The following is a 27,093-nucleotide window of genomic DNA, read 5'->3' on the forward strand; positions in this document are numbered from 1 at the left end:
CATTAACTTATTTTTGTGTCATTAATTCAATTACTTGTTCCAAATACTATGATTATTTAAATAAAGAGCCATTAAATGTGGCTTTTCTTTCCAAATTTTATCCCCCATGTCCCTATTTGCTGCTGTTTTTCTATATTTGTACACACAGTCCCTTCCTATACCACTCTAGGTATGATGACCTTATAAGCTGCCCCACAATGCTGCCAAATCCATTTTGCATTGTAAGCCTACATATCTCCTCCTCTTCATCTTTGTATCCTTCCTCACTCAATTTCCTTTATTCTTTGAAAAGGAGAGTAAATTAGAATACTGTTACAGTTGATATACTTTGGAAATGCGACAGCATCAGACTTTGTAGATGTTACTCTTTGAGAATGCTCTCCCTTGTTGCAGAGCGTTATCTGTCCAGGCTTTTTTTTTCCATGCAGGACCAATTATATACATAATATACGAAGTGCAGAATTTTGTAAACATAATTTAAACAGAAATTCAGTGATCACTTTATCTTGTAACAGCACATGTCAATAATGGAAGCATTGTACTGGTCACAATGTTCTAACTGTTATCTCAAATTTCAGCTTCCAAGTTTGTGAAATACACTGCAGATAGTGAGCACCCCATTCAAAATTGTAATATGTCTGTTTGACTTTGCTAAATACCAAATTCCTTTCAGTTTTAAGAATCCAGTTTTATCTCTTGATTTTTATTAGAAATGAAAACCGACTACAAGTACTGGAGATTGAGGGAACAAAGGAGGAGGATGAGTCCAGACCTAAAAGCATCACAGGTATTGCTGTTAAAAGTGGAATATGCATCACTTGTGCCTGAATCTCTTTTGACATGACTACAAAAAAAAAGCAGTTATAGCTAGCAGTGTTTTTATTTTATTCTCTTATAAAAGAGAAGAGATATGTTACTGTTGTTCAAAAGTAACATGACTGCATTACAATAGAATAATACAAGGTTTTAAAATTTTAGGCAAGTTGAAAAGCATAAATTTAAGATCAGCACATAAAAACAAAAGGGAACGTTAGAATTTTTTTTCCAGTGAAGAAGTTGTTAAAATATAATGTGTTGTTGATTAATGAAATCCATGATGGTCTTTAAAAGGGAAGGGGATAAATTAAAATGAATATCGCAAGGTTTGTGAAGGTTTGTAGCTCAGGTTGAGGTTTAGGGTGTAAGTTTGCTCGCTGAGCTGTAAATTTGATATCCAGACGTTTCATTACCTGGCTAGGTAACATCATCAGTGGCGACCTCCAAGTAAAGCAAAGCTGTTGTCTCCTGCTTTCTATTTATATCTTTCTCCTGGATGGGGTTTGTGGTGAAAGATATCTTTCCAGGAGAAAGATATAAATAGAAAGCAGGAGACAACAGCTTCGCTTCACTTGGAGGTCGCCACTGATGATGTTACCTAGCCAGGTAATGAAACGTCTGGATATCAAACCTGCAGCTCAGCGAGCAAACCTACACCCTAAAATGAATATGTGTAAAGAGCAGAAAAATGGAACAAATGGGTAATTCTTTGAGCAAGGTGGTAAGGGCTGATAATTTGCATTTGTACTTAGACGATTTTATGAAATTAATTTTTACAAATAGTAGAAATCCCTGTTGTCTTAAACAATAACTGTATTCTTCAATGTGGTGCAAAACATCATATTTATAAGTATAACAACTGAATGCATTGTCGCAATTAATTTTGCAAGAACTTTTGTGACTAGTTTATAAATCGCTTTCATAAATTATTTCGATAATAAAATCTGTAAGATTGTGATATTTTGTGGCCAATAAGTATTTATATTGTTGGTGTTGGCCATATTTCAAGTTACAATATTCAACTGACTGTGCTTTGTCTGTGGAAAACTAGTATCATAGTATTGATTGCTATTCCACGTTTGTATGTACAAATCCTTTTAATTGTAGGTCATTTGAATTTAGAAACTTGTTTTCAGATGTATGTGAAATAATGTACCTGTAATTTGGAATTGTCCACATAGTTAATATTGTTCTAAACTTTGGATTTCAGCGTCAAAATGTTACAGTGATGATTTTGATGATTATTCTGATGCCAAATTTGGAAGTGAAGACTTTGGATTAGATGACAACATATTGAAGACTGAATGTATTCCAGAAACTGTTGAAACTGTGAAGGAGACAAAAGAGCAGGTACTGTATTTATTTTGTAAGCTTGATGTTTGGAATGAAAAATTCTAATATAACTTCATTTACATAGGCAATTAAATTCTTTTTCAAAATAAAAGTCTTCTTTGGGGGGAGAAACAAAAAGTGCAGTTTGTCGAAGACCAGTGTTTTGTCTAAAACAGCAAAATTCTACTTTTGTGAAACAGATTTTTTCACCTGACATCACTTCAAGTCTCTCACCTACAAAGCCAGATGGGATAAAAAATAATCTAGGTCTTAATTAATAAATCTCTTCTCTATGCTGTGTACCATTCATTAGATTTATTGAAGGAGGCAACAAACTGGTAAAAGTTCAAAAATCTAATTGAATAATGTAACAGATGTGAGAAGTCAAATGGCCTGCTGCCTTTTCTGTTACTGACAGGACCTTTTTTAGGGGTCTGAGCGACATGGGCTATGTTAAAATATGTCGCAGATTTGGACAAGAAGTCTGAGTCCCAACTCGATTGTCAAGATTATTGTATTTTGTCTTTTATGCTTTTCACAAGTGACGCGGCAAGATTCTCACAAGGCAGCAGCAAGATGCCAAATGACAGGGATTACACACTTATTAAATGTATTGCTAATGTCACAACTTACCTCATTAATATTCAACTTCTCATCTTACCAAATTTGACTAGCTTGGCATCAGGAAAAGTTGAAAATGTGTTGCTGGAAAAGCGCAGCAGGTCAGGCAGCATCCAAGGAACAGGAGAATCAACGTTTCGGGCATAAGCCCTTCTTCAGGAATGAGGAAAGTGTGTCCAGCAGGCTAAGATAAAAGGTAGGGAGGAGGGACTTGGGGGAGGGGCGTTGGAAATGCGATAGGTGGAAGGAAGTCAAGGTGAGGGTGAAAGGCCGGAGTGGGGTGGGGGCGGAGAGGTCAGGAAGAAGATTGCAGGTCAGGAAGGTGGTGCTGAGTTTGAGGGATTTGACTGAGACAAGGTGGGGGGAGGGGAAATGAGGAAACAGGAGAAATCGGAGTACATCCCTTGTGGTTGGAGGGTTCCTAGGCGGAAGATGAGGCGCTCTTCCTCCAACCGTCGTGTTGCTATGGTCTGGCGATGGAGGAGTCCAAGGACTTGCATGTCCTTGGTGGAGTGGGAGGGGGAGTTGAAGTGTTGAGCCACGGGGTGGTTGGGTTGGTTGGTCCGGGTGTCCCAGATGTGTTCTCTGAAACGTTCCGCAAGTAGGCGGCCTGTCTCCCCAATATAGAGGAGGCCACATCGGGTGAATAACACTGTCGCCAACTCTGCACAGAATCCCATCAGGAAAAGTTGACAAGGAAACCAGAATGTGTACTTGGTGTATGCAGCTCACTGCTTGCTCTGAAAGAGTTCTGTTACCTGCGACCAACTTGCAGCCCAGGGCATGATCAACAGATACAAAGCACTTAGACCCTTCATCTACAGAGATTGACATCGGCTTACATACCACAATCGTCTTGGAACTTCTATTCACTGGCAGTTTAGTCTGCAAGTGTAGACTTGCGGTATCTGCCTACCAGTTAGCAGCGTTGAAAGGCTTCAGGGAGACCGTGCACAAGGACAGACATCCAGCTGACAAACTGGACCAGGCTGCTTCTCAGTGATGCTTGCTTGTTTTCTTAGCACTCAATCATTTATTACGTTCTTGCATCCAAGCAGCATACCTACACTACCTTCCATTGACTTGCCTTGTTGAACCAATTATTGCAGTCACAAAAATGGGCAGCATGCCTTGCTGGTCTGCAGTCTTCACTCTATAGTACCCATATCCTTTTGTACGGCAGTGTGTCATGTTGATCTCACAACTGCTCCATATGCTAGCAGCTTACGTACCAAACATATTGCATGTGCTGCAAGCAGGCAGCCATGTCGAAATGTTTTAAGGAGTCGTCATACTGAAGTCCATGGAGGTACCATGGAAGGTCCCAGCACAGTAACTAAAGGTAATCTCCCGTTGCAGCCAATGGAATTGGCTATTGTCAGACTTCCAGTTGGGATGCCTGTGCTTCTAATGTCTAGGGAGTGGGCCTCACTCAATCCATTGGCTTCATAGATGCAAGTCCTAGGGGTAAGGCTAACACAGTTGGGTAGATGTATAGACAATAGTCGGGGTCTGGACAAATCTTGCTTTGGATGTAAGACATGGTGGTTAAGGGGATGGGCCTCAATCAATCTGTCAGATCTATCATAGAACTTAGAACAATGCAGCTTAGAACAGGCCCTTCGGCCCTCAATGTTGCACTGACCTGATAACTAATCTAAGCCCATCACCCTACACTATCCCATCATCATCCATATGCTTATCCCCTAATGTAGCTGAGTTAACTACATTGGCAGGCAGGGCATTCCATGCCCTTACCACTCTCTCTGAGTAAATAATCTGCCTCTGCCATCTGAGTTAAATCTATCACCCCTCAATTTGCAGCTATGCCCCCTCATACAAGCAGATATCATCATCCTAGAGAAAAGGACGCTCACTGTTCACCCTATCTAATCCTCTGATCATATTGTATGTCTCTATTAAACTCCCTCTTAGCCTTCTTCTCTCCAATATGAGAACAGACCCAAGTCCCTCAGCCTTTCCTCATAAGACCTATGCTCCATACCAGGCAACATTTTGGTAAATCTCCTCTGCACCTTTTCCAGTGCTTCCACATCCTTCCTGTAATGGAACAACCAGAGCTGCACACAATACTCTAAGTGAGGCCGCACTAGCGTTTTGTGCGTTTGCAGCATGACATCACGACTCCGGAACTCATTCCCTCTACCAATAAAACCTAACACATCATATGCGTTCTTAACAGCACTTGGGTGGCAACATTCAGGGATCTATGTACATGCACACCAAGATTCCTTTGCACATCCACTTGGGTGGCAACATTCAGGGATCTATGTACATGCACACCAAGATTCCTTTGCACATCTTATGAGGAAAGGCTGAGGGACTTGGGTCTGTTCTCATAATGAATCTTTGCATTGACCAGTATTCTGCCTTCCTGTTGTTCTTCCCAAAGTGAATCACCTCACATTTATCTGCATTGAACTCCATTTGCCACCTTTCAGCCCAATTCTGCAGTTTATCCAAATCTTCCTGCAACTTTCTTACACACTGTCCACCACTCCACCGACTTCAGTGTCATCTGCAAACTTACTAACCCATCCACCTATGCCGGCGTCCAAGTCGTTTATAATATAAAAATGACAAACAGCAAGGGTCCCAAAACATTGTGTGTATGTGTCAGTGTCTGTCTGGGGTGGGGGGTTGTGAATGTTTGTGAGAGAGTGTATATGTGAGTGTGTGTGTGTGTGGGAGTGTAAAGTGGTCTAAGTCTGTGAGAGGATGCATGTGAGAGTATGGGAGTGTGTGTGTAGGAGTGTGTGTTAGTGTCTGTGTTTCGAGCCTACAGAGAAACATACAAAAGTTAGTATTAGGAATATTTATGCAGAAACTGAGAGTGATGTACTAGTCTTTTTCATCCATGGTATCAAAGTGCCTTCAGTACATTTTCTTCTTCCCTTATGTCTTTGTACTTCCAGCTGGGACAGGAGGAGCTTGCTCAGAAATGGAGCTTACTGGCCCTGGAGGTTTGGTGTGGTCGCTCCAGGGGAGTTGGAGTCTAAACAGGCCAAATATGTCACAGTCTTCTTGCCAGAGTCAGATTGCCCCTCTTGGATCAGGGGAGGCAGGCAGGTTGAAGGTGGAAAGTTCAGCCACTTCTGTCCTAAATGGTAACTTCTGAGGGGGGTTTTCTACCTTTTGGTTGGGTGCCTCCTGACACCACACTCTCCTCATGATGAGGGGACATCTGGACTGAGGTCAGGATTCCATATCACCATGTCTTTGGTTTTTGTGACCCATGGGTGGGGTGATAGAGTGCTGGTGTATGAGCATCTCCAACAGTCTCTGAGGGTGCTGAGCCTGACTCTCCATCACAGCCAGCAACCTGTCCATAGACGGAGGCAGCAGGTCACATGGTTCACTGCATTGATGTGGTTTCTGGGACATGAGGGCCATTGTGTCCCATATGCCTATCTGCTGCTGCTGCAGCCCTGTGTATTTAGATGAAGTCCCTGAATGCTGACACCTCCGGGTCATCTCCTACCTGTGGCTAAGCGGGTACGTAGTTGCAGGCAGTCCTCCAAATGCCAGCCTGACTTTCTTAACTCTGCTAGATGCAGAGCTGTTGCTGTCCGCTGCTTATCAGGTTGTGTACCTGCATTCTCTGTCAATAGTTTGCTCCACCCCAAGGTGTTAGTTTCTGAGCTGGTGGAGGGTGAAGGTGGCAGCCTTGCTGATACTTTCACTGAGGCTTCCGTACTCATGTCCTCAAGGGGACTTCTGTGGGAGCTGGGCATTTCTCTACAGAGTTAAGGGCAGGTTAGCATATCCTGATGGGAAAAAGATGGAAGGTATAGCATCCAGTAGTTATAAATAGTATGCAATAATTGAGAGTGACAGCAGGATTAATGTGAGAGTTGCTGTGGAATGAAGAGTGGTACTTAACTGGCAGCAATATTTCTGCATCCCTGAGTGAGTCATCTTCTGCAAGGGCCAGGATTCTGTCAAGGATTGGATATTAGGAAACTGATGTCGGACAATCGTCACCCATACTTCTTGTCCTGTGATGAGCTGTCATCTCCTGTCATAAGCAAGATGGGGCTAAATGAATGAGATTTGTAGTAGGTGGCATGGCTGCATGTGGGTAAAGGTAGTGAGGTATATTGAAGGACTGAGGAGGCAGCACAGAGAGCTGGTATGGGAAGTTGGTAGGAGGAATTAGTGTGAACAAGGGAAGAGACTTGTAGCCACAAAAAGATATGACCCACTCTCACTAGTATCCTTACATACAGATGAGGAAGGACACCACTTTGACTGGGGCAACACATCCATCTTAGGACAAGCCAAACAGATACGCACGAGAATTCCTGGAAGCATGGCATTCCAACCGGAACTCTAGCAACAAACACAGTGACTTGGATCCCATTTGCCACCTCCTGAGAAAAAGAACAAAACATGATATCACCACAGGAAATGACATCACCAACCCAAGGAAACCTAAACACATAAATAGAAAGCAGGTCATACCACCAGTGCTTCATCCGGAGACTCACTGATAATGTTACCTAGTATGGTGACGAAACATCTGAAAACAAACCTCATAGCTCAGCGAGCAAACCTACATCCAGAATCTCAGTCTGAGCTACAAATCTTCTCAAAACTCGCTAATACTGCATTCCAGTTAACTGTTTTTATGTGTCTTTATAATGTTTCAAATAAAGTGGTTTAGGTGACATAGTATTTTCACATTTGTCAGTTCCAGATAAAACTGGAAATAATACATTTATATAGAACATTAAATGTAAATGATACTTGTTGGTCATTTAAACTTGTCTAAAAATAGAGCCCTATGGTGGAAATGCTTCCCTTACCCCACAATATTTTGAATAATTCCACCCAGCACTCTTAAATGAACTTGAAGGCAGATTTCAATGACATTTGAGATTGTAGTTTTGTCACTGAAGGAAGAGCAAAGTCCTCCAGTTGTAGACTCAGAGGGCTCAGTATTTTTGATATTTTCGGACAAACCTGTTCAGCTATGTTATTACACACTTCTGGAGCAGGTGGGGCTTGTACCTCGGTCCTCTGGCCAAAAACTGTGAGGAGGAAGCTGGATGAGGGAAGAGTCAGCATTTAATTGGAGGTAAATAATATTCTGAGAGGAATTTAAATGCAGTAGAATTGGTTTGGCAATGAAGTAGCACAGTCATTTAATTTTAATCAACTAAGTACACGTGCAAAGTTTTATTACCAGAAGTAGTAGAGGGAAACCTTTATGGTTCGGAAATGGAAACTGCTGACAAGTTCAGACAACAAAATAAAAGCCTGCTCAGTTTGAGTTCTGCCAGAGCCACTGTGTTGTTGATCTTATTACAACCTTGGTTCAAAAGATTCTGAGGAAGCATCATCACACCCAAAGCGTTATCTTTGATTTTTCTTCACAGATCCTGCCAGACCTGCTGAGATTTTCCAGCAATTTCTGTTTTTGTTTCTGACTTACAGCATCTGCAGTTCTTTTGGTTTTTATTTGGGTGACAGCTATGATAGTCAAGCTGTCTGGTTTAAACTTTAAACAAAAGCTACTGTTAACTGTCAGTCAGCATTAATTGATGTATTCTCCACAGCAACAGCTTCAGCAGTTAGAGTCCACTTGCCAACCAATCCGCACTCTCCTTTCTTGCAGTAAAAACTTTGTTTCTTCCTTCTTGAATTTTTATTCTTGAGAACTATCCTGATGCATGCAACACAAAAACTTTCAACAAGGCGTCTCTTTTGTTTTCAACAGTGTTCGAATTCTGTAGTAATAGGTCAGGTTCAACGAGCAAATCTTGTGTCGAAGAATCTGTAGAGACTTGGTTGAAGGCAAAAAGCAGACTATGCAGTTCAATATTTAATGACTGTCAATCAGGAAATTCAATAAACTCTATAAAAAGGCCTCAGACTTCAGTTATCATGTTTGGGAGGCAGGTTATGTAATAATGTTATTTGGGCGACTAGAGGTCTTGAGTTCCCCTTGCAAATCTATTTTGATTTAGCTCCCTCTTCCTATCTCTCCTTCATTTCTGATAGTTTACATTGCCCTGAACAGGCTTTGCGTGCAGACATCTGATTGGGTATGCTGGTGATCTAATGGTGGCAGTTAATAGCTAAAAAGAAAAATGTTTGGTTGTATGAGCGCACTTCTGGATATGTGATTTGCAAAAATAATATAAGTAAAAATTATTATTTCAGAATAAAACAGTAATAAGGAGCATAAATGAAATTTATTAACAAGCACATTTCGTATGGTTATCAAAACTTGGTGTGATAAACATATAGAAACATCTGCCAGACTTGGTGAAGGAACAACATTGCATTCTGATTCTATAATAGGGAATTAATATAATAGGTTAATAAGCTTCACTGTGTTAATTTATGATTTGTTTACAAGCAATAACTAGAGGCTATCGATTAAACCTTTGATGGCAAAAAGAAGAAATGCTTACACTGAGAGATTAGTGAGAAAAGATGGGAGGAGCTTTCAGTCTAGTACATGGACCAGTTGAGCTGAGAATCGTGTTTCTATGCTTTTCTACTTGTGTGATTGCCTTGAGGGTTGCTGTTTTGAATTGCTCAGTATTGATGACCATGCCTTCAAACTCTGAACTTCCCCCTCTTAATCGCTCTGACTCAGAATGTCTCTTCTGAAACCTTTACAATGTTCATTAAAGCCTACATCTTTTTTTATTATTCCCCTTGCTTTTAGCAATTTGTCCTTGTATCACTTTTTATGTGGCTCTGTTTCACATTTTGCTTTAGATGTTCCTGCAAAGCATCTTGAGGTGTCTCATTATGCTGAAGGTGCAGCATAAAAGTAGTTTGCGTAGATGTTGAATTTTCAAATTACTTATTCCAATCACTAACGGTTCTTCTTTTCAGTTCTTAAAACACATCATATACCTCCTTCCTTGTACATGTTTCTCCAAGAAATAAGAAATATCCTTAATATCCCACTCTTGGAGAAACTTGGATCAGCAGTCATTTGAAAGCTAGGTCTAGAATAAAAGTTTTAGAACTCTTTCAAACACTAAATGCAGCTTGGAATAATCAAGATTATTTGCTATTTATTTTTAAGGAAACAGAGCCTGGTATGCTAGCAAAAGGTAAGTCTGTCTTTGTTTATGTACATTTGAAGAATCATTTATGTCAAAGAGCACTGTTTTAATGCTTTTGGTCGTCTTTTAATGTTTACTGATGTAAGGATTTATTTTCAAACTGAATTCTAGCAGGTTTCATTAACAATGAAAATGTGGGCCCAATTTTAGTTTGTTGTGGCAAATTCTATGCTACTTTCGTCCTGGATTCATTGTCTTGTCCCAGCCTTCTGATTCCTATGCATTGTAAAGCATACTCAGGATCAGGCCCAAGTTTATCATAACAACTCAATGTTTTATGATCTGTAATATCTAAAGACAATTTCTTTCAAAACTCTTGCCATAAACATAAGGACATAAGAAATCAGACTCAGAGTAAACAATTCAGTCTCTCAAGCTTTCTCCAACATTTGATATCATCATGACTAAAGTTCTTGGCGTCAACTCTATTTTCCTGCCCGCTCTCCATAACGCTTTAACCTATTACCAATTTTAAAATAGGTCTATCTCCTCCTTAATGTCCTAGCGATCCCCCACAATCTAGAGTAGTGAATTCTGCAGATTCACAATGCTTTTACACAATTAAGTTTTCCTCATCTCTGTTTTAAATCTGTGACCTCTTATCCAAAAACTATGACCTTTTCATTCTGGATTTCCCCATATGAGAAAACTTCCTTTCAGTGTCTTCTTTGTCAATCCCTGTTAGCATCTCATATGTCTCGATTAAATGTCCTGTCATACTTCTCAATTCAAGACAGTTATAGGCCTGAACTGCTCAATCTGCCTTCATAAGACAAATCTCTCATCTTTGGAATCAATCCAGTGAACCTCATTTGAAAAGCCTCCAATACATCTACATTCACCTCAAGTAAGGGATCAAAACTGTTCACGATAATCTAGGTGAGGTCTGACTCTTGTGTTGTTGCAGCAACACTTCCAGAATTTTCCTTTCACAACAAATGCCTAAATTCCATTTAGCTTCCTTTATTACCTACTGTACCTGCACTCTAGTTGGGTGCAATTGATGCACAAGGACTCCAAGCAAAATGGAAAGCCTCACACTTATCTGTGAATTTTCCCCACACACGTATCCACATCCATTTGTAAGTTTCTTATTCCCATGATGCAACTTCCATTCCCACCAATTTTAGTGTCATCTGCAAATTTGACTATGGTACTTTCTATCCCTAGGCATCCAAGTCATGGATATAAATTGGAAATAATTCGGGCATGAGGATCGAATCCTGTGGCACCCTGTTATCCATGATGTCTTGCCAACTTGAAAAGGACCCATTTATTCCAACTACCTGTTTTCTGTTTGTTGGCCAATCCTCTGCCCAATTAATAAACTACTCCCAACCCTAATGCTCTTACATTGTTAATCTTTTGTTTCGCACCTCATCAAATATCTTCTGGAAGTCCAGAAATATACAACATCTGCGGCATCCCTATTATCCTGCTTGTTTCACTTTCTAAGAATTCAAGCAAATTAGTCAAACATGATTTATTCTTCATAAAACCAAGTTGACTGAAGGATTGTATTTTGACCTCCTAAGTGTCCTGTTATTAATTCCTTAATAATGGATTCCAACAATTTCCCAACGACGCTTGTTAAACTGACTGGTTCATAGTTTTCCACTTTCTGCCTTCCTCACTTTTTGAATAAGGGTGTCATGTCGGCATTTTTACAGTGTCCTGGAATCTTTCCAGCATCCAAGGAATTTTGGAATATTAAAACCAAAGGATTCACTGTTTCTGTTGCCATTTCCTTTAAGGCCCCAGGATGTAGGCAATCAGGCCTTGGGGACTTGTCTGCTTTCAATTTCAATAGTTTGCTCCGTACTTATTAACATAGTGGTGATGATTGTTCTAAGTTTCTCTCTTACTATAAATTCAGTATGACTTGTTTCTATTAAGTTGGCATTCCTCCACAATTATGTTGCATTCTCTTCTGTGCAATTCTGGCAATTTTCATATTCCCACTTCCAAAGCTTAATGGTGCTTTCAACCATTGTGTTTCTCTTCTATGAAATTTCCATGGAATGTTTGAAACTATTCCACTTTTCCTTTATTCTCAAACTTAAGACACTTTCTTAAAAACTCATCTTTTGAGTATTTCAGTTACTATCCCTGTCTTTCTAACCATGGATTGATATCTATTTCTCTATTTGTCTAATTTCTTTTGTGAAATTGCGTAGTATGTTTGAATATTTTTATATTTGTGTAAATCTTTGCCCTTTAAGACATAATATTAATTTCATACTTACCAAAATAATTTGTTTTTGCAAAGTTTTTTACTCAAATGTTTTCTGCTTCCAAAGGGAACATTACTTAACAGGGAATGTTCCACAAAAATAATCCAAAGGTTCTCTATAAATTGATCATCTTCATTTCCTTCTGGCAGAGGTGAAGAGTGAGAAGTTTGAAAAAGCAAACAGATAAAGGATAAAAAGTAAATGACCAGAAATATGAAACAAGAAAAGAGAGGTTCAATATATATAACGTGTCAATCAGCATCTCTGGAGAGAGTAGTTAAGGGTTCACTCTTATTGCTGTTCAGAATTAAATAGTAGGGGCAGACAATGTCCTCGTATCAGATGATAGGGGATAGGAAGTATATAAACATACTAAATCAAGTATCAGGCAATCAGCGATTGATGTTACATCTGATCTACAAGTCAGAAATAAGGGAAGCCATAATGGAGAACAAAGATATGGAAGACCAATTAAATACATATTTTGGTTCTATCTTCACAAAAGAGGACACAAATAACATCCCAAAAATGTTGGGGAACACTGGGTCCTGGGGAAGAACTACAGGAAGTCAGTCTTAGAAAGGAAATTGTGTTGGGAAAATTGATGCATTTAAAGACCAATAAATCCCCAGGGCCCAGTAATCTATATCCCATAATACTCGAGAAAGTGGCCCTAAAAATAATGGATGCATTGGTGGTCAGATTTCAAGATTCTATAGACTCTGGATCAGTTCATCTAGATTGTAAGGTGGCTAATGTAACCCCACTATTTTAAAAAGGAGGTAGAGGGAAAACGGGGAATTATAGACCAGTTAGTCTGACATCAGTTGTGGGGAAAATGGTAGGTTAGTGCTTGGAACCCAGCTATTCATAATATATATTCATGATTTAGATTTGGGAATAGAATGTAATATGGTCAATTTTGCAGACCACATAAATCTGTGTGGATGAGTGAGCTGTGAAGAGGTGCTTCAGTGTCATTTTGGAGAAGTTGAGTCAGTGGGCAAATGTGTGGCAAATGAAGTATAAAGTGGATATATATGAGGTTATCCATTTTGGTAGCAAAACCAGGTAAGGCAGATGTTTATCTGAATAGTAATAGATTGAGAAGTTGAGGTGGGGTGTGCAATGAGACCTGGGGTGCCTTTGTATACCAGACACTAGAAGTACACCTGCAGGTGCAGCAGGCATTGAAGAAGGCGAAAGGTACGTTGCCTTCATAATGAGAGGATTCGATGAAATTGTACAGGGTCTTGGTGAGACCACACCTGGTGTATTGAATGCAATTTTGTTTCCTGATCTGTCGAATGATATGAAGGAAGTGTAATGAAAGTTTCCTGGGATGGCAGGACAGATGTATGAAGAGAGACTGGATTAATTAAGACTATATTCAGTGAAGTTCAGAAGAATGAGGTGTGGGGAATCTCATAGAATACTAGCAAGACTTGATGTTCCCAATGACCATTGTCCAGAACCAGGGGTCCACAGTCTAAGGATACAGAGTAGGCAATTTAGGACTAAGATGATGTGTGAGTTGGTTAATTCTGTTGCCTGGACAGCTGGTTTGTGATGTACAGTGATGCTAATAGAGTATGTTCCATTCCCACCGACTGAGGTCATCATGCAGGTTCCATCTTTTCAACCTTGCCCCTCACCTGAGGTATGGTGATCTTCAAGTTAAATTCACCAGCAATTGTCTCTCTAAGCCTACCAAATCTGGTGGAATTTCTTGAGGAGATGGCCAAGCGGGAGGATGGTAGGGCAATTGATTTTGTTTATGTAGATTTCAACAAGGCCTTTTGATAAGGTCCCAGATAGGAAACTGATAAAGAAGGTGCAACTTAGTAAGATGGATCCAAAATTGGCTTAGTGACAGGAGACAGAAGGCGATGATAGAAGGCCATCTGTGTGACTGGTACTTAGTATACAATGGCATATCACAGGACTCAATGCTGGGTCTATCATTGTTTTGATATTCACAAATGATGTAGGTGAGAGTGTGGGAAGGATAATAAGTAATTTTGTGGATGACACAAAGATCGACTGAGTTGTTGACAGTGTGGAGGAAAGAGTTGGGTTACAGGAGAAAATAAACTGATTGGTCAGATGGGTGGATTAATGGTAAATGGAAGTTAACCCTGGGAAATGTGAGTTGATGCATTTTGGAAGAAAACAAAACAAGAATGTATTCAATGAATGGCAAGACACGAGGAATCTCCGATAAACAGAGGGATCTTGGTGTGCTGATCCATGAAGGTGGGGCAGGACAAGTTTTAGGCTTCTTAATGGCAAGCATCCTCAAAGCCTTATCAGTTGTGGATGGATTATAGGAGTAAGGAGGTCATGTCAGAGATGTACAGAACTTTTGGACAGGCCACATCGGGGGTACTATGTGCAGTTCTGGTTACCACACTATAGGAAGAATATGATTGCTCTGGAGGGGATGCAAAGAAAATTCACCAGTTTGTTGCCTGGGATGAAGCATCTCAGCTAATGAAGAGAGGTTGGATGAGCTTGGAGCAGGGAAAATTGAGGGAGGTGGGGGTGGGGCCTGATAGAGGTGTATAAGATTATGAGGAGCATGGACAGGGTGGATAGAAAGCAGCAGTTCCCTTACTTGAAGGGTTAATAACAAGGGGGCATAATTTTAAAGTGAAAGGCAGGAGGTTTAGAGGGGATTTGATGAAAAGCTGCTTCACCTAGAGGGATGATGGTGGTCTGTAATGCGCTGCCTGTTATGATAGTTGAGGCATTAAAGCTCACAACCTTTAAAAAGTCTTTGCGTTCTTGAAGTGTAATAACATTCAAAGCTAAGGGCTTAGTGTGGGAAAGTGGAACTAGTGGATATAGTATTTTATTTTTGGCGGTACAGACTTAATGGGCTGAAGGGGTGGCACCTCTTGATGGCATCTCTTTTGTACAATTCGATGGTGAGGAGAAATTTTTTCACCCCAGAGTCGTGACCCTGTGGAATTCTCTGCAACAGAAAGCACTGAGTCTAAAACATTGAATGTTTCAAGAAGAAGTTAGATAAGATCATTTTGGCTAAAGCAATCAAGGGACCTGGTGAAAAAGCAGGAACAGGAGTTAGATGACCATCCATGATCCGTCATATTAAATATTAAATGTTGGAGCAGGCATGAAGGGGTGAATGGCCTTCTCCTTTCATTTTATGTTTCCATGTTCCAACTATCAGTTAAGCAGCAGAGAAACTAGAGGATTGCGATATTTAAACATTTTTTAAAAAAGCAAGGGGCATGAGATTATCAACAGTGGTCTTAGAAAAATGCAAATTAAAAGGCATCATAGAATCATAGTGTGGAAGCAAGCCATTCGGCCCATCAAGTTCACAACTATCCTCTGGACAGTATCCCACCCAGATCTCCTCCATCCCCTGACTCCCAGCCCCCGCAATCCCTGTAAACCTGTATTTCCCATGGTGAATCCACCTAACCTACGTATTTCTGGACACTATGGACAATTTAGCATCGCCAATCCACCTTACTTGCACATCTTTGGACCGGAAGAAACCCATAACAACATTGATGGAATCGGCAAATTGCACACAGTTGGCCGGGGTGGAATCGAAGCTGGGTACCTGGTGCTGAGGCAGCAGTGCTAGCCACTGTGCCACCCCATGGAAATTCAGAAAATTTAAAGATCAGAATTGAACTATAAACAAAATGGGCTGGCTAAGTTCTAAATATGCAGCAGTTCCAAAAGCAAAGGAAACAGTTTGGAGGGACGACTGCGCAAGTATAGCCTAGGCAAAGTGTTCATCAATCATACTGGTAAGCAACAGGAACTACATTGGTAGCATCATCCTCTCATCATGCAATTAAGCAGATAGAAACAACTGTGATACTTTAAGTCGCCATCTGTTCTTCCCAAGGAAAATGGATATTTCCTAGCTAGAATAACTCAGTATCATTAAACTTGACTGAAAGTTCATGAAACTTTCACTTTGCCTTAACTACGCACTTGGATGTGGCCAGTTCTATCTAGCCAAATTGACACAGTCGGAACAATATGAACAATTTTCAGGTAAATCTACAACTGTTGGAATGGTTGATTTTAAATTTCTGAACTGTTTCATAGTGTTAATTCTGTAGTACGAGAAACCTACGCTTGTTGACTGACTATATTGGTTTTCTGACTAACAATGCTTTGATTTTTAAACCCCATACTTATTTTCAAATTCATGGCCTTGTCCTTCCCTATCTCTGTAATCTCCTCCAGTTTCAATACATTCCTATTTAGTTTGATCATCTACAATCAAATAGAGCATGAATAGGAATGTGGCCTTGAAATCCTAAAGGTATAAGGAAGCTTTTCTCATTAGGAAGCTAAAAAATTTAATGTTTTCCCAGTCTGAGCATTAAACGCTTTTACTACAAAAGTACAAATTAAGTCTGATCTAATTGAGTTTACTGGAGTCTTGTGTTGCTACTTGAAGCCAGATTTTATGACAAGAAAATCATTTGTTTGAAAACATTTCACTGAATGTGAAATGATTTGTAGAATTAAATTTATTTTAAAAATGTTTCCTTTTTATAAATTTAACATGATTTTCTTGTGTCAAATATATAAATATCTGTTTCTTTCATTTATAGTTGTCCTGCTAGATTCACTAGATTCAACTCCTGATACACAAAAATTATTACAATCTGAGGATGACAGATCTATGATAAAACCTACAACAGAAGAAAAATATGGACAACAAGACCAAGCATCTCAAATGTATACCACTAGTAAGTAATACATGATAATGATCTGATCTACTGTATATACAACAAAATAATTTTTTTATATCAATTGGTGTTTAAAAAAACAAGTAGGTACGTTTTGCTTAACCTACACGTAATTAGATTCTCTACAGTATGAAAACAGGCCCTTTGGGCCAACAAGGACATACCGACCCTCCGAAAACCCACCCAGAACCATTCCCCTACCCTATATCCACCTAACACTATGGGCAATTTAACATGGCCAATTCACCTGACCTGCATGTCTTTGGATTGTGCGAAGAAACCAGAGCACCCGGAGGAAACCCACGCTGACACAGCGAGAATGTGCAAACTCCACACAGACAGTCACCCGAAGCGGGAATCGAACCCGCGTCCCTGGTGCTGTGAGGCAGCAGTGCTAACCACTGAGCCGCCATGCCACCCCTAATGGTCATGGGTGATGCTGGAAACGTGGGGGGTGAAAGAAAGCAACTTATGTACTCCAGACCCGAACTTTCTTGTGCCTTTACATGATCTAGAATCAGCTTACTTTTACATGAAGACCTAAAAATGAAATTCAACCTTGAGTAAACATTATCATCAAATCAAGGTATAGCCAGTGATCTTATGCATATCCTATTGATGTTCATTTGTATATACTTTCAAGAAAGGACTGTTAGATTATATAATGAAACTGGACTATAGTTGATACGTACAATATCTTAGAATTAACAACAAAATCTGACCTCTACTAGAATTTGATCCTATTCACAGAACTAGCTGAGCTGCAGATTGAAGTAGCCATCATATCGAGTTTCCATTAATTGCACCCTTTTGCAAGCTTTCAAGGCGGTTCCCCAATCTACATGATTTATGTTGAACTGATTACCATTATAACAAGTAAATCGTAACTTCTAAAATAATTTTCAGTCATTTTAAAGTTTAGTTATTCACAGGTAGTGCATAAAACATTGATTAAAATACATATTTTGTTTATGATGAACACAGTTTCTCTCTATTAATGCTGTAAAATCGTTCAATATATAATCTTTTTTAACTTATTTGTGTATTAATGCCTCCCTATTTCTACATGTTATTGTGGGAACTGTTTTAAACAAATTCAAAGTGATCTTTTAACATATCATCCTGGCCTTAATACCAAAGATACCTGACGGACTGTATTATGATTCTATGACAGAAAGACAAATTAGCAAAAAAAAAACAAATCAACCACAGACAAAACATTTTGATATTGCATATTCATGGTCAATGTTGAGTTTGCTATTTGTTGCATCGACTGTAAGGAAGTATTGAACAAATGTGAAGTGGTTTCTTATAAAAACAGAGGTAAAACACTTATTCAAATTTGGCCTGCAAAATAATAATCTGAAGATATTCCAAATGTTACTTTTTTTTAAACAAAATGCTGCATTAGCTTACTTTGTTAGATAATCTGGTAATTGTTGATTAATAGGATGGATGGGAATATGGAAAATCATACCTGGTAAAAGTGTAGTACTTGGGAACAGAAAATCTTTTATCTGTTTTTAAGTTGCATAGACTATGATTAGATAAAATGGGTGTTATTAAATATTCTGTAAAACGGAGTAACCAATATGGCTTTGTAATTTGAAATCATTATAAGCATTACCGCATAGATTTTGAAAGGTTTTCCAACTTCTTATTTTCTCCAGATATTTCCTATGGACAAACTAATAGTGATATTGAGGCTTTGCATCAAGCATATTGTGACATTGATCAGTCTCTGGAAGCCACAGATGCAGTGCAAAGTATAAAAAATGGAAATATCATCAATTCTGTTCAAGATCTTCAGAGCCCTGTTAAGGACTCGACCAGGAATATTTCTACAGGAGAATCTGGTAAGCATTAAATTGAGTTTGAATTTGAGATTTTTACATTATTGTGAAATCATAAATCCTAACTGAGTTAATTCTGAAGTGTTAAGTATAATCACATAAATACAATACTTTCAATAATTAACTCCTGTAAATATGTAAGAAATGTTCCAAACATTTGCCAGAGCCCAGACATTTATAACCAGGAATAGGTAAAATATTCAAATCTGACAACCATATAATTGGTCATTCAAACCTTTTTATTGCATTGGAGAAAGTCTTTGACACATGCAATGTTTCTGTGTAATAGACTTACAAATAAATACATGCAGTTATAGAGTCATATAGACAGACCTTTCGGTCCAACCCGTCCATGCCAACCAGATATCCCAACCCGATCTAGTCCCACCTGCCAGCACTCCTTTGATTTTGTTCTGGATAGAGCATTTATTGAATGTATTGAACATGGTTCTCCAAATTGTGAAAGAAAACTCAACATCTTAATAGATTTCTAGTCATGTGAATTGTCCTTGCTGATTCAGTAATTGATATAGTGAACAGAGTCTTCCAAATGAAAGAGTTCCTACAAAAATCCTATTTGTTTACTATTGTGACCTAAATGTTCTGCTTGCTATCTAAAAGTTGTCTTTAAAATTTCTTTTCACATGTAGTGAAAACTAAGTCACAAATCACACGTGTTACCATATATTAATTATTTGCTAAACAGTATAAATTTCAAAGCTCAAACTGTGAACTTCCTAAAGAGGCTTTGGGTTTCAGGTATATAGATTATAAAATGTTGTAAACAGGCACAGATAACAGCAAGTTTTGAGAAGATTTGTAGCTCAGGTTGAGGTTCTGCTTGTAGGTTTGCTCGCTGAGCGGGAAGGTTCATTTCATTTCATTACATTACATTACATTACATTACATTACATTACATTACAGTGTGGAAGCAGGCCCTTCAGCCCAACAAGTCCACACCGACCCGCCGAAGCACAACCAACCCATACCCCTACATATACCCCTTACCTAACACTATGGGCAATTTAGCATGGCCAATTCACCTGACCTGCACATCTTTGGACTGTGGGAGGAAACCGGAGCACCCAGAGGAAACCCTCGCAGACACAGGGAGAACGTGCAAACTCCACACAGTCAGTCGCCTGAGGCGGGAATTGAACCTGGGTCTTTAGCGCTGTGAGGCCAGAGGCCCACTGAAGATGTTACCTAACAGGGTGATGAAATGACCATATAATTGGTCATTCAAACCTTTTTATTGCATTGGAGAAAGTCTTTGACACATGCAATGTTTCTGTGTAATAGAGATACAAATAAATACATGCAGTTATAGAGTCATATAGACAGACCTTTCGGTCCAACCCGTCCATGCCAACCAGATATCCCAACCTGATCTAGTCCCAATTATATGGTCATTTCATCACCCTGTTAGGTAACATCTTCAGTGGGCCTCAGGCGAAGCACTGTACATGATTCCTGCTTTCTATTTATGTGTTTGGTTTTCTTTGGGCTGGTGATGTCATTTCCTGTGGTGATGTCATTTCCTGTTCTTTTTCTCAGGGGTTGGTAGATGGAGTCTAACTTGATGTGTTTGTTGATAGAGTTCCGGTTGGAATGTCACGCTTCTAGGAATTCTCGTGCGTGTCCTAACTACTCTCCCCTACATCAAAGACATCTCGGAAATGACTGCCAGACTACTCAGACCCCTTGGCATTATGGTAGCCCACAAACCCACCAACGCACTAAAACGGCAGCTAATGAACTTGAAAAATCCTATACAGACAACAAGCAAAACTAATGTCATTTACAAAATACTGTGCAAGAACTGTAACAAACACTACGTTGGACAAACAGGCAGAAAACTAGCCACCAGGATACATGGACACCAACTAACCACAAAACGACATAACCCTCTCTCACAAGTATCTTTACATACAGATAAGGAAAGACACCACTTTGACTGGGACAACACAACCATCTTAGGACAAGCCAAACAGAGATATCCAGGCACAGATAGTTAATGAAAAGGCTAACAGAATGCTGGGCCTTCTACTTGGAATGCCAGCATACAAGAAGGTAGAAACATTTGAAATGAAGGAAATGCAACAGAGGTTCACCTGAATTATATCTGGACCTTAATCACAAAGAATAGGAGAACATAAAAACATCAAAGCAGGTAGAGATGAAACAACCATTGAATCTAGTCCATCATCCAATATGGTCATGTTGATTCTGGGCTTCCACTGCACTCTCATGCATCGACTTCCTACCACCCTTGATTTCCTAAGAGACCAGAAATACATTCATTGATAAAATATATGCAACCTTCTTGGGTACAGAATTCCAAATGCTGCCTAGATGCTGCCTGACCTGCTGCGCTTTTCCAGCAACACATTTCCATTACAGAATTCCAAAGGTTTACAACCCCAGAGGTTAAGAAATTCCTTATTATCTCAGTCCTAAATAATTGACCCCTTATTCTGAAAGTGCATCCCACCATTCTAGATTCCCGTGGCAGGAGGACGATGATCTTGGTATCCACTCTGTCAATTCACCCCATATCTTGAATGTTTCAATTAGATCAACTCTCATTTTTCAGAATATAAGTCAAAATTACTTGGCCTCTAATCATAGGACAACCCTGTCTTCCCAGGGACGTTTCCAGTGAAATTTTGTTGCACAGCCCCCAATTAAGGTATATCCTTTATGATCCCATGGGACTGTAAAGCAAGTTATGGATCTCAAAATGAAGATATTGCCAAAAATATTTCACTCTCTTTTTAAACTTTGTTGATTTGAATTAAAATAAATCTGAATTAACAAGCAAACAATGCTTCAAATAAAATAGAAAATTTCATTTTAAATAGTTGATCGAGCGAATGCATGTCTTATTAAGCTACAAGCGTTTGTATCATATCCTGCATAAACAGACACGCCATAGTTAGAGTTCCACTATATAGTACCCTTGTTCACTCAGGGTATTTCAAGAGTCCTATTTGTTAACAACATTTACCTTAAAGTTCCTTAGTTATTTTTTAAGGCACACTTGCACACGTTTTGTTTCTCTTGGCTCACAACAGTACCAATGGTTTGGTTCTCCTGAGGTCTTTTTGAACCAATGAGAAAATAACACCCCAGTTCACGATTTGATCACAACTGCAAAAACGACCAGCTGTTTAGTGTCTCCCAAACTGTTAGCATGTCTCTCCCAGGCTTCAGAACTTTTCAGCCAACAAGCAAAATAGCTCCAGTCTCCTTTTCTGCCAGTCCAGAAAATTTGATATCTTGCTGAGAGAGATTTGTGATCTCTCTCAGCAAGATATCATAATAATTCTGTGATCTTCTTGTTGTCTCTTTCTCTATCTGCTTTCTCTTTCTGTTTGTGTCTATGTACTAATTGCTGGCACCCTCCAACTCCTCTGCTTATGGTTTTGTTTTGTGTCTTCCAGCCGCACAATGTCTTGATTACCTTCCTGTCTGTTGGTCTGCTTTCAGCTCAAGGGTCACAGTTCACATGAGCCAGAATTTCTTATTATCCAAGAAGGGATTCCGTTACAATTAATGCAATTTCTGTTTTGAACTTTCTTGAACATAATTAAGATTATCTATTTATTTAAATACATTTTTGAAACTTTTTAAAGAAATTATGAATTTTCCTTTATTTTACTGCTTCCACATCGAGGATTGTCACATTATGCCATTGAAGGTTTTACTAACAATAACCAAATCGGCATTGTGGTCATCCACAACTTCTTCCTTCAACTAGAAAATTGGAGAATACCACACAGATTTAGTGAAATATAAATGCATTGCTTCTCAGATACACAGCAATTAACTCAACTGATGTTCAGTTATATCTTGCTTTTAATTTCAGGATATTTTAAAATTGAATGGAAATGTTCGTTAGCGCTTGTATGATTGGGACAGAGCACTAAGGTTAGAAAGCTAGTTGAAGCTATTTAACGAGAGAGTCCAATCCTTAAAGTTTGAATTATATTGACAGCTTCATTCACATGATATTGCTCTCGCCACCGAGTTAGAAAAACAATTGTTCAGGCTCCCTTCAAATGTTTCATATGTGACAGTATAGACCGGCAATTTATTTTGGGACTGTGGTGCAACGTTAACAATTCAATGAGCAGCCAACTTCAAAACCTCAGTTGAATGCCCAAGTGGTGCTATTTGAAGAAACTGTTGAAATTCACTCAATATCTTTACAACATTAAAAAGCACACAACATCAGGTTATAGTTCAACACGTTTATTTGGAAGCATTAGCTTTCGGAGCGCTGCTCCTTCATCAGATTCCTTCGTCACCTGAAAATGAGCAGCACTCAGAAAGCTAGTGCTTCCAAATAAATCTGTTGGACTATAATCTGGTGTTGTGTGCTTTTTAACTTTGATCACCCCAGTCCAACACCGACGTCTCCAAATCATACCTTTGCAACATTTCTCCATCTATGACCTAAAGCAAATCAATTATTTTATCACTTACTTTATTTGCTGATACTATATATATCAAGTTGCAAGGCTGGGACAACCAAATAAACGTGTTGCTGGAAAAGCGCAGCAGGTCAGGCAGCATCTAGGGAACAGGAGAATCGTCGATTCTCCTGTTCCCTAGATGCTGCCTGACCTGCTGCGCTTTTCCAGCAACACATTTACAGCTCTGATCTCCATCTGCAGACCTCACTTTCTCCACAACCAAATAAACTAATGGTAAAACAAATAATTTGTTTTATGTTGTTCATTGATGGAGAAATATTGTGAAGATTCTGAGTAAATCCTATTAAGTTGCCATAGTCCCAGAGAACTGCTATTTCATTAGGTGGTGGTTTAACCTGAGGGTCACCATGTCTTGGGTGAGGGGAGAGGTTGAAATGGAGGGTCCTTTATGGTAGCCTTAGCTGGTATGGGAATTGAACTTATGCTGTTGGCATCACTCTGCATAATGACTGAGTCATCCTGTAAGTTGAGCTCATGACCCAAATAGAAAGATGTAGCCAGGTTAAGTGAGTGAGCAAATAATTGGTAGAATATAACGTGGGAAAATGTGAAGTTTTGCAATTTGGCAGGAAGAGTAGAGGGCCTGAATATTATTTAACTAGAGGAAGTTTACTTAAAGCTTCAGCACATTTGGAGATCCTTGTGCATAAGCATACGAAAGATGGATCTGAATTCAGCAGCTTCTCGGGAAGACAAATGGTATGTTGGCATTTATTTCTAAAGGAATGCGGTATTAAAAAAGGAACATTTTGCTAAAACTTTGCAAGGCCGTATTTAGACCCTACCTGCAATACTGTGAGTAGTTTTGATTCCATATCTAAACAAAGATATACTGTCATTGGACACAAACATTTATTCAGTTGATTCCTGAGGTGGAGGGTTTTCTTATGAATACAGGCTCAGGGGTTTAGAATGAGAAGTGACCCAATAAGATTCTTAGGGGGCTTGAGATGTAAATGCAGAGAGCTTGTTTCAGATCAGAGACATCATCTCAAAATAAGGGATCATCAATTTAAGAGAGAAATGAGGAGGAATTTCTTCTGTGGGTTGTGAATCTGTGGAATTCTTTACTTCAGAGGGCTGTAGAGGCTAGCTCATTATGTAAGGTAATCAAGGGTTCTCGAGAAAAGGTAGTAAAGTGAATTTCAGGATTATCAGATCAGTTGTGATCTTATTGAATGGCAAAACAGACTCATGAGGTTGAATGGCCTACTTCTAAACCTGCATTTTATAGTCTTGTATGATTAGTGACTGTACTCAAGAATTCACATTGTTAATTCACTTTGAATTGTTTGGGAAATTCTAAGCAGGTTAAAGCTTGTTTTAATGTAGGTTGTTTCTCAAAAATATAATAAAACATGAAATAGCTGGAATATAAAAGGGGAGGAGCAAAAGCTATATGATGTTATAACGCGTAAGCAAGTGCTACATCTCTGAGTAAATGTGATGACTTTCTCCATTTTCGTAATCAAAAATTACCAATTAATCTGCACTTCCTTGGCCAGATTTGTTCACTATCGAAGAACTAATGAAACCAATTAAAGCGGGAGTTCTTGTTCCAAGAGGATATGATTCACATCCCGTAAGGTATTGTAGTTTGTTCAGTCACACAATGTTAAAAGCCAGTCTGCAATAATGTATTACGTTTAATATACCATATGTGCTATGCTTTGCTGAAATGGTATTTCACAATATAGAATATTTTAATGGTGGTCTGCACAATCCTTCTTCAGAGACTATGACTCCCAGGTTACAAAAGATTTGGATTTCTCAAAACTAGGCTGGCTTCACCATTGACTTGAATGATGCAACTCACTTTAAGGACAGAGGAAAGGATAGTAATAGAATAAATCATCATTATCTTCCATTCAATTAAAGCCAGAAGATTTAATGTAACTATATATGTCCTTGCAATTTTTTTTCCACATGTTTGCCACTCTTCGTTAAATTTACACTGTTCATTTTCTCATTTGCAATCTTGATACAGTGCACCAATCGTGAAGTATCATTAGTACTGGGGCAAATATATCTTGTCTCTTTGTAACACTGTGTGATGTAGGGTGCTGGAGAAGACCACTTGAAATGGTAGTATGCCTTATTGAAATGCTGGTAGATGTAATACATATTTGCAAGGTTTTTTATATCTATTTTAGATTTTACATTTTTTAATCACAAATAGGCTCGATGGAATTAAATTTCTAAATGCAAAGAGGCAAATGATACTTTTGTTTTTTTGATGTAAGAGATGAGTGGTAAGTAGAGTAATTTAAATTTGGCAAGGCATTCTTTTTCCAAAATACACCAATTAAGTGTTGGACTTTTCATAATTTTCCCCTTCTGCAGTAAAAATGCACAGCAGCACTGTGAAGCAACAGAAACATTTAGAAGAACGATGGCTAAGGACACCTACAGTGCTGTGCCTTCTGAGTTACAGCTTGACTCCAATCATTTATCTGGAAGACAAAGCACATATATAGAGTTATCTGAAAAATTATTAAAAGAAAACGAGAGCTGTATGAGTAGAATTTGTGAAGAAGATATGGAAGCATTACTTGATGAAGTTAAATATGATCCTACAGTCAAACACTCAGTTTCTGCTTCACAAAATGTTCCTCACCAAGATGATCAGGTATACGTAACTAATTTATGTGCCATCAAAGCATTTAATTTGGATGCATTTTAATTATTGGATATTATTGGGTACTCTTAGCAACATGGTGTGTTTTAAGATAATTTACATAATTTAATTTTCTTTTTATTAGCATGAAATAGCCTTTGCAAAAATGTTTGTGCATCCTGTGACTATACTGCCAAAAAGACACACTTTCTAATTTCTATATCGTATTCTATTCTTATGCCAGTTTGTCAAAGGCGGATAATGACAGTTGAATTTCCTAGAGTTAAATACTCGAAAAGTTCACTATATTGGCAGTGTCAGACATAGTTACTACACATTGCTCATAGTCATAGACATTAACAGCAGAGAAGGAGGCCAATTGGCCCATATGTCTGCACCAGGCAATATCCCATTTTCCAGATTTTGGCTCATTAGCCCTAGAAGCAATGGCAGCATAAGTGAATATCTAAATTCCAAGAGTTTCTAAGTCAACCATGCTTTGCGGCAGAGAGTGCCAGACTCCTATACCCTCTGAGTGAAAGAACTGTCCTCAATTCTTCTCTTGACCTTCTATGTTCTTGCTTAAATGTGCGTCCTCGCTATTGATCTTTCTACTAGTGAAAAAAGTGCTTTCCTGTGCCTCCCAATCTTGAACATCTCTGTCAGGCCCCCATTCAATCTTTGCTCTTCCAAGGAAAAATCCCACATAGGTCAGACCCTCCAGTAGACAGCATCCTAATAAATTTCCTGTTTACCCTTTCTAGTGCAATGAGATCTTTCATGCCCTGCAATATAAGATTTGCCAGCTGAGCTATATTGTGTAGTCTCTTATCCATCAGCTCTCAGTAATGGAATGAATCTTTGTAAAAATGTCAAAAATGGAAGATTAATCATGAGACTATGTAGATGAACTTCCTATATTTGTAAATATGCTTTAGATATTTTTGAATATTAACATGTGCAAACATCTGAGATAATATCTGTCTTTTATGATTATTTTGAATTTAGACACCTTGCTCCTTGACATATGGTGAGATAGCCAAATGCTTCACAGCAATCTGTTTGAAGCAGGCAGTGAATAAAGTACTCCCTCAAGAATGATGTGTATCATTTTTTGAGATGCCAGGTTTAGTAAGCATTGAACAGCAAGAGAATGTGAGTACAAGATTAAAGTCTTTCTGTGATTGACTATAGTCTTGGTGAGAGACACCTGGAGTATTATTTGCAGTTTTGGTCTCCTTACCTGAGGAAGGGT

The 27,093-nt window shown here is 38.9% G+C and overlaps 1 protein-coding gene across 1 annotated transcript in view; it reads left to right on the forward strand.

The window, feature by feature from the left end:
• cep162 (centrosomal protein 162) overlaps nt 1-27,093 on the forward strand; it is a 134,416-nt gene that overhangs the window by 20,864 nt on the left and 86,459 nt on the right. The window contains exons 7-13 of the mRNA XM_043686982.2: nt 711-787; nt 2,027-2,166; nt 9,842-9,869; nt 16,729-16,866; nt 18,537-18,722; nt 24,727-24,808; nt 25,565-25,850. Coding sequence (XP_043542917.2) covers nt 711-787; nt 2,027-2,166; nt 9,842-9,869; nt 16,729-16,866; nt 18,537-18,722; nt 24,727-24,808; nt 25,565-25,850 — 937 coding nt within the window. The remainder of the gene's footprint in view (nt 1-710; nt 788-2,026; nt 2,167-9,841; nt 9,870-16,728; nt 16,867-18,536; nt 18,723-24,726; nt 24,809-25,564; nt 25,851-27,093) is intronic.

This window comes from Chiloscyllium plagiosum, unplaced genomic scaffold (assembly GCF_037043375.1).
Source record: "Chiloscyllium plagiosum isolate Xiang-an unplaced genomic scaffold, Cpla_swu_hap1 HiC_scaffold_3, whole genome shotgun sequence".
Lineage (NCBI taxonomy): Eukaryota > Metazoa > Chordata > Chondrichthyes > Orectolobiformes > Hemiscylliidae > Chiloscyllium > Chiloscyllium plagiosum.